The following is a 14353-nucleotide window of genomic DNA, read 5'->3' on the forward strand; positions in this document are numbered from 1 at the left end:
TGAAGAATAGGGGATGTCATTGGAGAGGGTGAAGTCTTCAGTGAAGAGGTAAAGAGGATTTGCCAGAGAGTCAGAGCGATCATTGATGAAGATTAGGAATAGGATGGGTCCTTGAGCACTGCCTTGAGGTACTCTAGCCTTGACAGGGAGAGGAGAGCAAAGGGTTCTGTTGAGAGCTACACGTTGGCTACGAGAGTGGGTGGAAGTCAGTATCTCAAGATTGAAACTGGCTTTGGATGCCATAGGCAGAGAGTTTGGAGAGCAAGGTCGGATGCCAGACTATTTCAAAAGCTTGTGATATGTCCAGAGAGACGGCCTTGATCTCATTTCTGATATTGAGGACCTTCGTCTATTGTCGAGAATCGAAGCAGTATGTCCAAGGCAGAGTAACCAGGTCTGAATCTGAATTGATGATCTGAGAGGAGGTTGGTGGAGAAAAAGGAAGGATTTTATGTCAACTGCGATGATAGATTCCCTGACCGTGCTGATTGTTGGAAGCAAGCTGATAGGTCTGTAATTAAGGGGATTCGTTTTACATCTTGTTTATGGAATGCGGTGATTTTGGCTGATTTCCAAGTCGATGGGAAATGACGTAGGGCAAATGATTGGGTGAATAGAGCAGAAAGAGGAAGGGCAAGAGCAGCAGAGCAGATTTTTAGGACATATTACAGACTTGGCATTTAATATGGAATATATTTTTTTTCTTGACTTGGGTTTACTTTCTTAACTCAGTATATCAATCTGGTGAGTTTCTTTTACACTTTGGTGATTTATTTGTTCAAAGAACCATGTCACTGATTGTCTGTCGCAGCAAGAAGTCAACAACAGGATTATATCACAGGTGGCGTGGCAAAATGTACGGACAGGTGCATTTGATGATTGGCTTCACAGTCGGGTATACAAGGGTTGTTGCGTTCTGTATTAGTGGAAAACAACTGCTGCACGTCTCCAAAAGTTATTGCCGCTTCCTCTGGAGATGGTCCGTCAACTCGACAATGCTGTTTGTCATGGAGTGGTGGCTTTACGAAATTACGGCATGAAACAGCGTGCTATTGCTCGGCAGTATGGCATCACTCAAGGTCAGGTGTCAAAGATCCCGAAACGAAATGCTCAGAGGGGTGTCCCCTACTCCAATACCGAGGCTAGGACGTCCCCGCAGAACCACAAGGAGGGATGATCGCCAGCTGCACCGGTTAGTCCACAATGGCCATACCAAGTCAGCTAATCGGCTTAGGGCTGAGTGGCAGCAACTGACAAATGTGCCTGTATCCAGAAGGCTAGTCAACCAATGATTGGTTCAAGCAGGCTATCGTGCCAGGCGTCCCCTGAGAAAGCCACGCCTGACCAGACAACACCGCCAGCACCGATTACAGTGGGCCAGAGAGCACCGTCAATGGCAGCCAGGACACTGGAATCATGTGATCTTCTGTGACGAGTCTAGATTTCTGGTCTGTCGTCAAGATGGCCGTGTCCGAGTGTGCAGACAAGTGCATGAAGCCTACAACAAAGATTGTATAGTGCCAAGAGTCCAAGCTGGAGGTGGTGGGGTGACCGTTTGGGCTGCTTTTCATGCAGGGGGCAAAACTGACCTCGTTGTTCTGAATGGAAACCTGAACCAGTTCAAGTACAGGGCCATTCTGGAAGAAACATTGCTTCCATTTGCTCGTGCAGCGTTTCGAGGAAACTTTGTCTTCCAAGATGACAATGCACGGCCTCATCGTGCTCGCATGATCCAACACTTTCTTGCTGACCGTGGTGTAGAGCATATGGAGTGGCCTGCCATGTCCCAGGATATGAATCCGATAGAGAACTTGTGGGCAGAATTAACGCGTCAAATCGACCACTTGGACCAGCAGCCGACCTCTGCGTGAATTGCAGCAGGCTATTGTCACTGCATGGCAAGCGATTCCTGTCCAAACCTTGGCAAATCTCGTGAACAGCATGCCTCAACGTGTATGTGCTCTCCTGAATGCTCGTGGGGGTTACACGAAGTACTGAACTGTAATTTTACTGTCCGTAATCCCAGTCGTAATTTAACTTTTGTTTTTGTTAAAAAAATTTTTGGCTAAAGTGCAAAATAAAGAGATACATCTGGAAAACGTACAGAAGTTTAACACAGTACTGTCCATGAATTGAGTTCGATATCAGTTTACATCACTTTCAAGGATCAATTTATTTGTTTCGAAATGTCAAATGTGGTTTTTGTTTCTTTTAAAGGTCACATTAACAAAATCTAGAATAATTTCAACATAATTCCAATGAACTTTTGGTTCTAAGACATCTTGAAAAGTAAGTTCACCCCCACAAAAAAAATATTCCATATTAAATGCCAAGTCTGTAGTTGATGCGATCTGGTCCAGTTGCAGAATCAGTCGTGGGTTGCCAGAAACTTCTCCACCTTCCCAGGTGCAAACGACAGAGTCCTGGAGAATTTTGTTGTGACTGGGTAGGTGGGTATGGAAAGCGGAGGGATTGGGGGGTCAGAAAATTTGGAAGCTAACAGAATTAAGACATCCAGCCTTCTCATGAGCGGGGTCTGCTGTGGTGCCATGAAATTAAAATTATATGTTGAGACCTCTAGTATAGGTTTAAAATTACCTGTCATGTAGCCGTGTGTGTGTGTGTGTGTGTGTGTGTGTGTGTGTGTGTGTGTGTGTGTGTGTGTGTGTGTGTGTGTGTGTGTGTGTGTGTGTGTGTGTGTGTGTGTGTGTTCATCTTCTCTCCCTTTTAAATCCTCCAATTACTGACATTTTCTTTTTTATATTTCCTTCGTTCCTCATTTTGCTTCATTCAGACCGTTCGTCCCCTTGCTTAACTTTACCCATGTGTCTACCATTGCCTCTCTAAATGTATTACCTTCTAACCTTTGTCACTTCACTCTTTCGTGAGCCTAATCTCATAGGTTGCACTTCCAGTTCAAGTGTCCAGCTGAGCGATTCTCACTGGCATGCTACAGTTGCTTATAAGAATTATTCCGATGTTTACCTTCCCTTGGCATTAATTCTGGTGACCCGAAGCCACCGTATGATATGGCATCCAGAGTTTGGGCGCCACATGGTCGAGGGAACGCCGGGCAAACCGTACGGTGGAACAATGGCCGACTTGAACACCGTGGAGGCAAACATGAGGCTTCGGAGGGAGGAGGTGCTGTCTGTCCTGCAGGAGGATGAAACTGTCAGCAGCATCACTGTCTATCCCAGGTTATTCACTCAGAACTGCCAATGCTTGTTGTTTTCTTATTAAATGTGAAACATTTCCATTTCCTCACTCTGATAATGAAGTAAGGCAATAGAGGGGTGTCAAAAGCTTTGTTTCCTTAACCGTGAAGGCGTTTTCTGTGTACTTCCCAGCTAGTGACACATTTTTCCAGTGGTGAGCGAGTTTCCTGATGCCATTGGAATATAATTCGTGCTTAAGATGGCTCATTATAACCCTTTGAAGAAGAGTGGAAACAACATTTATGTCCCCCACGGTGACCCCTTCCCCACCAGTCGTTCCAATTCTGGATTTTGGGAGGGGTTTCATGTTCTTGTTCAAGGCTTTTTTTCTTTTTCTTTTTCTTTCTTTTTTTTAGTATACAAGATCGAGCCTCGTGTCAGAGCTAACATTTATGACAAAAAACAAACAAACGGACACAAGACGAAATAAAGGGAGTGGGAGACAAGATGGGGAGAGAGGGGGAAGCACAAGTACAACATTTTAGAGCAGGGACATCAGGAGATCTGTGGGATGGACGGGGCTTGAGGGGAGGAGGCGTGGGAAGAGGGGTGGGGGTGGGGCGTGGGAGAGGTTAAAAAAAAAACAGGGATACAGCTCGGACTTCCAGGAAAGAAGTCGGTATTTCATAAAAGTGGATCTGGGGTGAATTAACAGGCTTTGCAAAGCCATGGAGTTCAGTTCTCCCTCCGTATACGAGACAAAATAACAATGGTACCATCAGTGAAGGATGACGTTAATCTTTACTGAGGTGTCGCAGACTCGTACAGCATTCACTATTCAAAGCAACACCATTTCCAATTTAAAATTCGACGTTGGAATGAACATTGCGAGGTCAAGCGAGACTGAAAAATGTAATTTCTATGTGACATTATGAATAACCAAGACTTTTTGAAAAATTGTTAAAAGTAACCCCCCTGTTGATGGCCTGTGGAAGTTGAATCCAACCAAACCTTTTCACATTTGAATCACGATGTATACCAGAAAATGTGATGTGTAAAATAAGAGAAATCTGTTCTGGTGGTTAGATTATGAGATTCATGTGCCTATGAACCATGGCCATGTCATATCCCTTTGTGCAGTCAATGTCCAGAAACCCCTATACCTAACTGAATATGGGTATCTTTACCAAGCAGTGATTAGTGATGGCGAGGTTTTATTTTGATTTTCTACAGCGTATAAGGCTTGAAGTGTTGCAACATAAATCGCGCACACACGTGTAGACAAATATATTGAAACAACTTGACTTTAGACAGATACAGCCGCTGAACTTGGTGGATGTTGTCATAAAGCGTCACCATCTTTATGACGTCTCTCTTTCTCTTCGCTCTCGGTGGGGTAATTAAGTAGAAGATCCGCCCTCACCTTCCAGCGGCGTTTATCCTTGTTCTATCCTATAAATTCTGAGCATTAAGTGAAGACCTATGGTTGAGCGTTAGGGTCATAGGTCGGAATCATCCGATTTTTAAAGGGATGGAATTGAACCGCTGATCTCCCAGATTCCAAGCGGCCGCTCTAACCATTATGGCACAAAGTCTGGTGTTTGGAGATGTGTTGCCATTGAGGGAGGTTGTAATGAAAATAATATCCTGAGTCTTCAAGGTATGAGGATTAAAAATATATATGTTGTTAAGGGCTTGTCAGCTTTATGGGGAATTATAGGAGTTTATCCGTCCATGTGTTTAATGTACCATTTGCATTCGAGGATGCATTGTTCATGGACTGTATAGGGTGTGTAATTGCTTTTGCTCAACAGTCTTGAGAGTATGATTTTATTAATTATTCATATGTTACCACCAGATTTGGCTGCCCAGGCTTCACGTGGCCCAAAAGTGAAGTCCCTGCTGCATGTCCTGACGCCTTCTCGTCGCTGTTTGTCACTTCCAATGTCATCAACACTCATCCACGCTTTGGGTCAGTTCCGGGGCACTGCATGGGTGATAAATCTGGATCATAAACAATAGATGATCGCAATGTTGTGATGTTGTATTGCAATGTTGTGATAAACTATAAAATTTGCAGCAAGTTTTGTGAAGTCTTGTTTTCAGGTTAGAACCTTCAAGGCAAACATTCAAATTGGTTTATTTGGTTTAAAAGTTATTTATTGAATTGAGTTGAGATTATAAAACAAATGTCAGAGACACAAATACAGAGACATTCAACTGATCCTGTGTGTGTGTGTGTGTGTGTGTGTGTGTGTGTGTGTGTGTGTGTGTGTGTGTGTGTGTGTGTGTGTGTGTGTGTGTGTGTGTGTGTGTGTGTATATATATATATATATATATATGTTTGCATGCATGCGTACGCTCGACTGCTCGTTTACGCAGTGTTGGTTGCAAAAAAAAAAAAAAAAAAAAAATTAGATTCTTATTACAATTATTATTATTTCAACAAATTCAAAGTACCTTTTGTTAAATGAATCTGCTGCTTCTTGTTACGGATTCGTCACTTCCGCTGTTGTGGTTTTCATCCACTTGACACACTTCTGGTTCTATGTATTATTATTATCATTGTTTAAGTGAAATTGCCATTAGTATTATCACAATGTAAAAGGGTTAACTTTAAATGCAACCGGAAACCGGATCGGGAACCGGATGACGACGAGAAGCGGAGGAGGAAGAGGAGGAAGAAGGCGAGGGTGTGGCGAGTGAGGTCAGACAAGAAGCGAGTCGTTTCAAGCTCTGTAGCGAGCGTTGTCGAACGAAAGTCGTGAGTGAACTTTGAGTTTCCTTGAAAGGAATTCCTGCGATAGGTGTTATCGCTGGGATTGATAAACCTGCGTGGACAGGTTTGGGCGTTGCGATTCCGAAGAATCCTCGCCGGGTCGTTTCGACTCAAGTACGAGCCGTCGGCCATTTTGACCCTCGCGCTTTGTTCATCGCAAAAGGTCTTTGCTACGCGTCAGTTTTTTCACCATCCTGCCGTCTGTCAGGGATGTGTGTGCGCAACGCGGAGTTTGAAGATTAACTTGCGCTTCGCCGACTGAACAGTGAACGTTCATATCTGGAGGGCCTTGGGATTTCCCATTCCTCCATGAGTTTGCCTGACACGGTTTTGGACCAAGTGACTTTTTATGCCGCTTCGGCTGCCTACGCCTGTGAGCTGTTTTGGCAGTGTGAGTGGCAGTGTGAGCAGCGTGAGCCCGTCATCTGAACGGGGTTCGGGTTTCGATTTGATCTCGCTCTGACACTCGCTGGAGGGGATCTCCTTTGAGTTATAGAGACATTGGGGAGTGTTCTTTTTCAATCACTTGGAGCACAGTGAGTTATCTTACCCTAGCTGATGGTACCATCATAAGATGTGTTGATTGTATTGTTGATTGCTATCATTGTTGTATTGTTATTCTTGTGTGATTTTTAATACAATATTTGTTTGTTGATAACCATTGGTGTGGTTTCCATATTGATCTTTTGACACAGAATAACATATTTTTCTGCCGTGGCTCCTCTCGGGGCTCGGAGGTACACCGTGACCAGGGTGTCGGGGAGGAGCACGTAACAGAAATTGGGGGCTCATCCAATTGACTCGTGGGCTCGAAATTGGGTCTTCGTCCGGGATAAAATTCCCTAATAACATCCGTTCGGGATTGACCCAGATTGAAATTGGGGGCTCATACTGTGAAGAAATTGGGGGCTCAGCCTTGCTGATTAAATTCCCTAAATCTCATACTGTGGATTAATTTCCTTAAATTTCATCCGGGAAATAATTTCCTAACATTCCCAGAATGCCCAAATTTGGAATTTTTTCCAACATTCCCAAATTTTTCCAAAAATTGGAAAATTTTTGTGTGAAGGTTAACAGGTGTTAACGGATAGTCATCATGGTGTTTGACACAGGAGAGTTTGCGGCGTCCCCTAGTGAGGCACAGTTCCAAGCGTTAAAAAAAATCGGAACTCTTGATATTGGCCAGACATTTTAGCTTGGAGGTCCGAGATAATATGAAGAAAGCAGAGATGCAGACATTGGTGATAGAATCTCTGGTGGGACAAGGAACATGGAAAGAGGTAGCCTTGGATTGGTTTCCCGAGGAACAAGAAAATGTGGAGCTCCGGAAAATGGAGATGCAATTCCAGAGCCATGAAAGGTTCAAAGCAGAGGAAAGGAGAGCTGCAAGATAACTCGAGGAAAGAAGAGCAGAACAGGAATGAGAACTCGAAGAGAGAAGAGAAAAGGGAAAAGCAGAGGAGAGAAAAGCCAAAAGGGAGTTAAGGGAACGTGACATGGAGCTTCAGAATGAAATTAAATGCAAAGAGCTGGAGTTAATGAGAGAACGGGGAGAGGTACCATCCATGCCGGCTAGTTCGACAACTAGTCAGAACACCTGGGATGTTGGTAGACATGTGAGGCTGGTTCCACTCTTCAATGAAAAGGAGGTAGCCAAGTTTTTTTTACACTTTGAGAAAGTGGCTCGAATGCTAAAATGGCCTGAGGAATCCTGGACCATATTAGTGCAAAGTGTTCTGGTGGGTAAAGCTCAAGATATTTATTCGGCTTTACCGATCGACCAATGTGCAGATTATGACGTAGTGAAGAAAACCATTCTCAAAGCCTATGAATTGGTCCCTGAAGCTTACCGGCAAAAATTCCGGAATGCCAGGAAGAGGGAGAGTGAGACCCATGTGGAGTTTGCCAGAATGAAAGAAACCATGTTTGACCGGTGGTGTGATTCAAAAGGGGTTGGGAAAGACTTCGAACTATTGCGACAATTGATCCTGGTGGAGGAATTCCAACAGTGTGTCCACGAGGACATTAAAGTACATCTGGAGGAAAGGAAAGTACCAAAGTTGTATGAGGCAGCAACCATGGCAGATGACTATGCCTTAACAGACAGGATGGGGTTCCACAAACCTAAAGTCTCGCCTAGAGTTCGCCCGGAGAGTTATGATACATCCGGTGCGGAGAACGAAGATTCATGAGGGCGGCCTAGAGATGACGATGAGGACAGATCTGATACCGCGACTCTTAGGGATCAGAGGTATACAGTTCCAAGACGGACTTATCCTCCGGGGGGCTCGAGGCAAACCACGAGTTTCTCCTTCGGGCCTACTTGCGCTTTTTGCAAGAAACCTGGACACTTGATGTCCCGATGTTATGCTATGGAAAGGCAAAATCAGGAGCAGAGTCAGACTAGTACAACTCCGAATGCAATGGCAAATGTGAGAAATCGCCCTCAAAAGGGTTACCAACCATTTGTTTCAGAGGGGTTTCTGTCACTGGATGGAAACTCGACTAACCAGAAACCGGTTAGGGTATTGAGGGACACAGGAGCACATCAATCTTTGATGCTTGAAGGCATTTTGCCATTGTCAGAGAAGACGGCAACTGGTGTTAGTGTTCGTTTACAGGGGGTTGGTGGCTGTGTTAAAGCTCCACATCATGTCATCCATTTAGAGTCTGATTTGGTGTCAGGACTGGTCACCGTAGGTTCACAAGCCACTCTTCCTGTAGAGGGAGTATCTTTTGTTATCGGGAATGATTTGGCCGGTGGTCAAGTTTCTGGTAACCCGATGTTTGTTAAAAAGCCTAGTATGGAAAGTAACACTACACAAGTCAGGGATGGAGGCAATGTTGGCAAGCTCTTTGGAGGTGGACTGAACTTCAAAACAAGGAAAGATGTTCTGGCCTCTGTCTTTGGCAAATATGGCCCGCTTTTGGAAGTGCTGCTGATAAAAGACAGGGAGACACAAAAGTCAAGAGGGTTTGGCTTTGTCACGTTTGAAAAAACAAAGGACGCCAGAGATGCCGAAAAGGATCTGAATGGCAAGGAGTTGGAGGGTCGGACCATAACAGTAGAGAAGGCATTTCATAGGTGTCGGGGGGGGGGGCTACAGAGGAGGACAACGGAGTAGTAGTTTTGGTGGTGGCCGCAATCGATATTATTATGGAGGCTCCCAGAGTTACGGCAGCTCCCAAAGGAATGATTATCAGGGTAGTGGCCAAGAAGGAGACCGCTATTCACGAGACTACAGCGACAAGCGGTCCAACCGTGATTATTATGAAAGTTAGGAAGAGTTGAAGCACTGAATGCTGCGGAGCAGCCGAGCCGAGATTCCTACACGGACTAACCGTGAACGCCACGTTCCTAAAGGCGTCCATGTAGTGAACCTTCCTACACGGATTAACCGTGAACTCCACGTTCCGAAAGGCGTCCATGTAGTGAACTTTCCTACACGGATTAACCGTGAACTCCATGTTCCTAAAGGCGTCCATGTAGTCAATACTTACAGGCCTCACCACCCAATCACCATGAAACCTGGTTCTCAGCTCGGCCTCCCGGAAAAAGTGCTATCGATTTGCTTGATTTTTGATTTTTGATCAACCCCTTAACCTTCATTCAACCGAATCTAAAAATAAAATTCAGAGGTTGATGAGATGGAGTTTGGCTTTACAGGAGTCCAACTGGGATTGAACATGTAAAGGGCAGGGACAATGTCGTTGCTGATGCTTTGTCCAGAGTGAATTAACTTTGGGAAATATCTGTAAGTTGTTTGAAGTTTTGTTGCTTTATTTTTTGGGAAATATTGATTGTTGTTGCTCACGAGAATTGATGATTTGGGTTGTGAGTTTACTTTTGTTTGTTTAAAGAGTTTGCCTGCAAAGAAAGTTCTCGCTGTGTTCAAACTTTCTTTCTTGAGGGGGGGGAAGTGTTATGGATTCATCACTTCCGCTGTTGTGGTTTTCATCCACTTGACACACTTCTGGTTCTATGTATTATTTATTATCATTGTTTAAGTGAAATGGCCATTAGTATTATCACAATGTAAAAGGGTTAACTTTAAATGCAACCGGAAACCGGATCGGGAACCGGATGACGACGAGAAGAGGAGTAGGAAGAGGAGGAAGAACGCGAGAGCGTGGTGAGTGAGGTCGCACAAGAAGCGAGTTGTTTCAAGCTCCGTAGCGAGCGTTGTCGAACGAAAGTCGCGAATGAACTTTGAGTTTCCTTGAAAGGAATTCCTGCGATAGGTGTTATCGCTGGGATTGATAAACCTGCGTGGTCAGGTTTGGGCGTTGCGATTCCGAAGAATCCTCGCCGGGTCGTTTCGACTCAAGTACGAGCCGTCGGCCATTTTGACCCTCGCGCTTTGTTCATCACAAAAGGTCTTTGCTACGCGTCAGTTTTTTCACCATCCTGCCGTCTGTCGGGGATGTGTGTGCGCAACGCGGAGTTTGAAGATTAATTTGTGCTTCGCCGACTGAACAGTGAACGTTCATATCTGGAGGGCCTTGGGATTTCCCATTCCTCCGTGAGTTTGCCTGACATGGTTTTGGACCACGTGACTTTTATGCCGCTTCGGCTGCCTACGCCTGTGAGCTGTTTTGGCAGTGTGACCGGGCCCGTCATCTGAATGGGGTTCGGGTTTCAATTTGATCTCGCTCTGACACTCGCTGGAGGGGATCACCTTTGAGTTATAGAGACATTGGGGAGTGTTCTTTTTCAATCACTTGGAGCACAGTGTTATCTTACCCGAGCTGATGGAACCATCATAAGATGTGTTGATTGTATTGTTGATTGCTATCATTGTTGTATTGTTATTCTTGTGTGATTTTTAATACAATATTTGTTTGTTAATAACCATTGGTGTGGTTTCCATGTTGATTTTTTGACACAGAATAACATATTTTTCTGCCGTGGCTCCTCTCGGGGCTCGGAGGTACACCGTGACCAGGGGGTTGGGGAGGAGCACGTAACACTTCTGCAAACCAAATTTGTGGATGGAAAATTGGAAGGACTCATAAGTGGCCTGTATTGTAATGGTGGGAATTGTCACCGGTTTGTGCGATCCTGCAATACAACCTAGAACAGCACTCGTAGATCGCATAGTCTCACCTCGTGCATTCATTCTGAGCAAAAATTGTTAACTGAGCATGCCACTTGTCATTGTTAACTGAGCATTGTTAACAAAAATTGTCATTGTTAAATGAGCATGCCACTATTATGGCCCATTGCTATAATGGTCTGTATACCCGTATTATCCATGCCCTCTATTATGTCACAGTTGCTTGGCATGGGCTATGAATGTCATAAATTTAATTGTTCGCTCACATCGGGTCATGTTTTTTGTATGAAGATGTATGAAGTTTCAGATTTTTTTGGACAAGAATTTCAATTCAACCAATTATTGCTTGAATACGACTTCACTGATAACGACATTGTTATCATCCTATATACCCTGTGGGGAGTTGATGACGTGCCAAGTTTCAATTTTTTTTTAATTGAGCGGTTTCAGAATAAACTATCTCCAATTTTTTTTCCCTTTAATCCAATATGACTGCCATACCATGTGACATATGCTGTCAGAGTTAGCAATAAAATATTTTCCGTGGGGAGTCCCTCCGATGTTTAAAGTTTTGCATCGATCGGACAAGTAGTTGCAGAGAAAACAATTTTAAAAGCGAAAATATATAGACGCGGACACAGCTACAGACAGACAGACATACAGCGGCATTGCAATAATCTCGCATCCTATTGAGGTGAAACTAATAAGGGGGTTAAGTTCCTGTGCTTTGAGAAAACATTGAGGAAGGTCAGAGGCAGCCAAAAGATAAACACATCACAATTGAATAAACATGTAAAATAAATATAAATCGGATTAAGATGAAGTCTCCTGCTGTGTTGAAGCAAATTAAACCTTCCCCTTCACCCACACCATTCCTCCTCTATCAATTTCTTAAATTGTTTTCCTTTGTAATTTGTGGATGCTTCTTTTCTAAATCATTATGCAGCTCCTTTAAACCAGCGAATAAATGCAATGAAAAGAATTACTTTTGTCTCTCGTTTTACACGTTGGCGCCATTTAATTATTAACGGTGCACGATAAAACAACAAAAGGCTTGAGTTGTGAGATAACCATGTGAATGTCCTCGTCAGAGGCCCATGCGGCTCCTTGAGTGTCCCCATCGAGGCCCATCTGGTTGTTATTCCCACTCTTGTTTTTTTTTTATAAACCGGGGAGAAGGGGGAAGGGCAGAGGACAGGGGGGTATTGAAATAGGATCTGTCTGTTTGTTTGTCTGTCCGTCCATCATGCTATCTTGTGCAGAAATTCACCAACTTGGGAGTTATGATCACCACATAGCAAGAATGTGGGAACCACCTTTTGAGGCCATTTTTTCCACAGAGTGGGTGTTGGCCTTTTTTTGGCACCATAGTCCCCTTTTTGAAGCAATGTTTTATGGCCGGATGCCCTTCCTGCCACCAACCCTGTTAGTCGCCCCTTGCGACACACAGGGAATTACCAGTGAACTGGTGCTCAATTTGCCGACCTCGGAAGGATGACAGGCTGAGTCAACCCCCCTGGCGTTAATTCAGCGATTAATCGGGATTCGAACCCAGGATCCTAGGATCCCAAGCCGGCACCCTAACCGCTAAGCCAACACCAGGCTTTTGGGAATCCCTGGGGGAGAAGAAAATTAATTTAAAAAGACTCATTTGAAGAGACTGGCGGTATATGCAAGTATATTTTGATGGGGGAAGCTGTGTTGTCCGCTCGAATGTGGATTTGTTTGATTCGGCCATTCATGAAGCGCATCGCTTCGGTGTGGCAGGAAGGCATTAGCAGACCTCATAGACACGACGCAATTTCGTGGAACACGGCCGCGAATAGAAAAGCAAGACCAGAAGTCTAACTGGGCTTGTAAAATAAACACGTATGATTGTAAAACAAACCACAAACACATATGATTAGCTTTTTAAACAGTCGCTAATGCTGCTTACAACATTAAACAAAGAAATTTGGAGGAATCCCGACACCCGTGAGGTAGGTTTTACTGACAGAATTGAGGGAAGATCTACTTTAATCTATATACCTCACAAGGGTTGGGTTAATAACATGCTATCAAAAAACCGAGGCTAATTCCTTACTTCCGTAGTTGTTAGTACAGTACACCACTTATCATGGAATCATGAACCATACACCACTTCATTCCATTAATTTGTATTCACGACATTGTGATTACTAGGGCATGCCCGTACGTGGGTGCAATGCCCGTACGTGGGTACGTGGGTACGTGGGTGCGAGTACGGTGACAATCCCCCCCCCTCTATTTACATGAAATGGTTTGGTCCATGAAATGTTTTGGTCCATTCGCAACGCCAAAGCGAACGGCGAACGCTTTACATGAAATGGTTTGGTCCATGAAATGTTTTGGTCCATTCGCAACGCCAAAGCGAACGGCGAACGGCTTGCGAGTACAGTGACAATCCCCCCCCTCTATTTACATGAAATGGTTTTAATTAGTTTTAAAACATAGTTTAACGCCAACATAGCGGCAACATAGTTTGCCAACGTGAAATAAATGAATACGCTCTCAAATGTGCCGTCCGAGGCAGAGTGTGTTCGCCACGTTCGGCACACGCGATAGCTCGCTGCTCTCTGATTGGTTGAATCGTTTTTTGGACATAGCTCGGTAAGTACTTGTCCGATTAATATGAAACCTTGAAAAGGCACATCCTCGGGTCCCCAGCAATATACCTGGCAAGTTTAAAGTATATCGGACCCGTGGTTGTCGAGAAACAGCGGTCACAGACATACAAACAAACAAACAAACGTACAAACAAACATACACACAGAGATTAGTGGAATTATAGATAGATAGCAAGAATGTGGGAGAGCAACATAATTTATGGACCCACACCCTGCTGCTGCGAGGTGTGGTCAAATACCAAAAAAATGCAATTTTGGGGACATTGTAATACATTCTTTAATGAAACTTCATTCCTGGTGGAACTTTTTGCCATCTTTCAACTTTGCTTTCGGTGTAAAGCATGGGGATTTGTGATGGTGCGCCATCAACTTCGCTCTTGTGAATTGTTATTGTGACTTTTGCAACTTATAAAAGCTACCGTGGGATTTTTTACCATCCCAGAATGAGTGCATGTATCGATCATTTCTAGCTGTGCTCCATGGAGTAATGGAATCATTGTTTTCTTTTTCTGTGTTTCATTCTGGAAGTGTTCACGGATTTGCTTGTTTCATTCCAGCACTTTGAGGGCTAACATCCAATACCGTCGTGGCGAAAAGATTGCCATAAATGTACCCAGTGAGTAATGAAAGTACTGCACTCTGCCACTTCAGAGTAACTTGTCTTTATAGTAAATTTTTACACTGGTCAATTTTTTGGATTGAATTCGCCTGATT

At 44.1% G+C, this 14353-nt stretch overlaps 1 protein-coding gene across 4 annotated transcripts in view; it reads left to right on the forward strand.

Moving 5' to 3' along the window:
* GCLC (glutamate-cysteine ligase catalytic subunit) overlaps nucleotides 1-14353 on the forward strand; it is a 126824-nt gene that overhangs the window by 52736 nt on the left and 59735 nt on the right. Inside the window, exons 2-4 of one of the 4 annotated variants that reach the window (XM_078786705.1) lie at nucleotides 2934-3200; nucleotides 5017-5130; nucleotides 14197-14255. In XM_078786705.1, the coding sequence (XP_078642831.1) occupies nucleotides 3025-3200; nucleotides 5017-5130; nucleotides 14197-14255 (349 nt within the window). In that variant the 5' untranslated portion in view covers nucleotides 2934-3024. Of the gene's footprint in view, nucleotides 1-2933; nucleotides 3201-5016; nucleotides 5131-14196; nucleotides 14256-14353 lie in introns of those variants that run through there. The other 3 variants (XM_078786704.1, XM_078786706.1, XM_078786707.1) reach the window with 3 other exon arrangements.

Source organism: Myxine glutinosa, chromosome 11 (assembly GCF_964187855.1).
Source record: "Myxine glutinosa chromosome 11, kmMyxGlut1.1, whole genome shotgun sequence".
In the NCBI taxonomy this organism is placed as follows: domain Eukaryota; kingdom Metazoa; phylum Chordata; class Myxini; order Myxiniformes; family Myxinidae; genus Myxine; species Myxine glutinosa.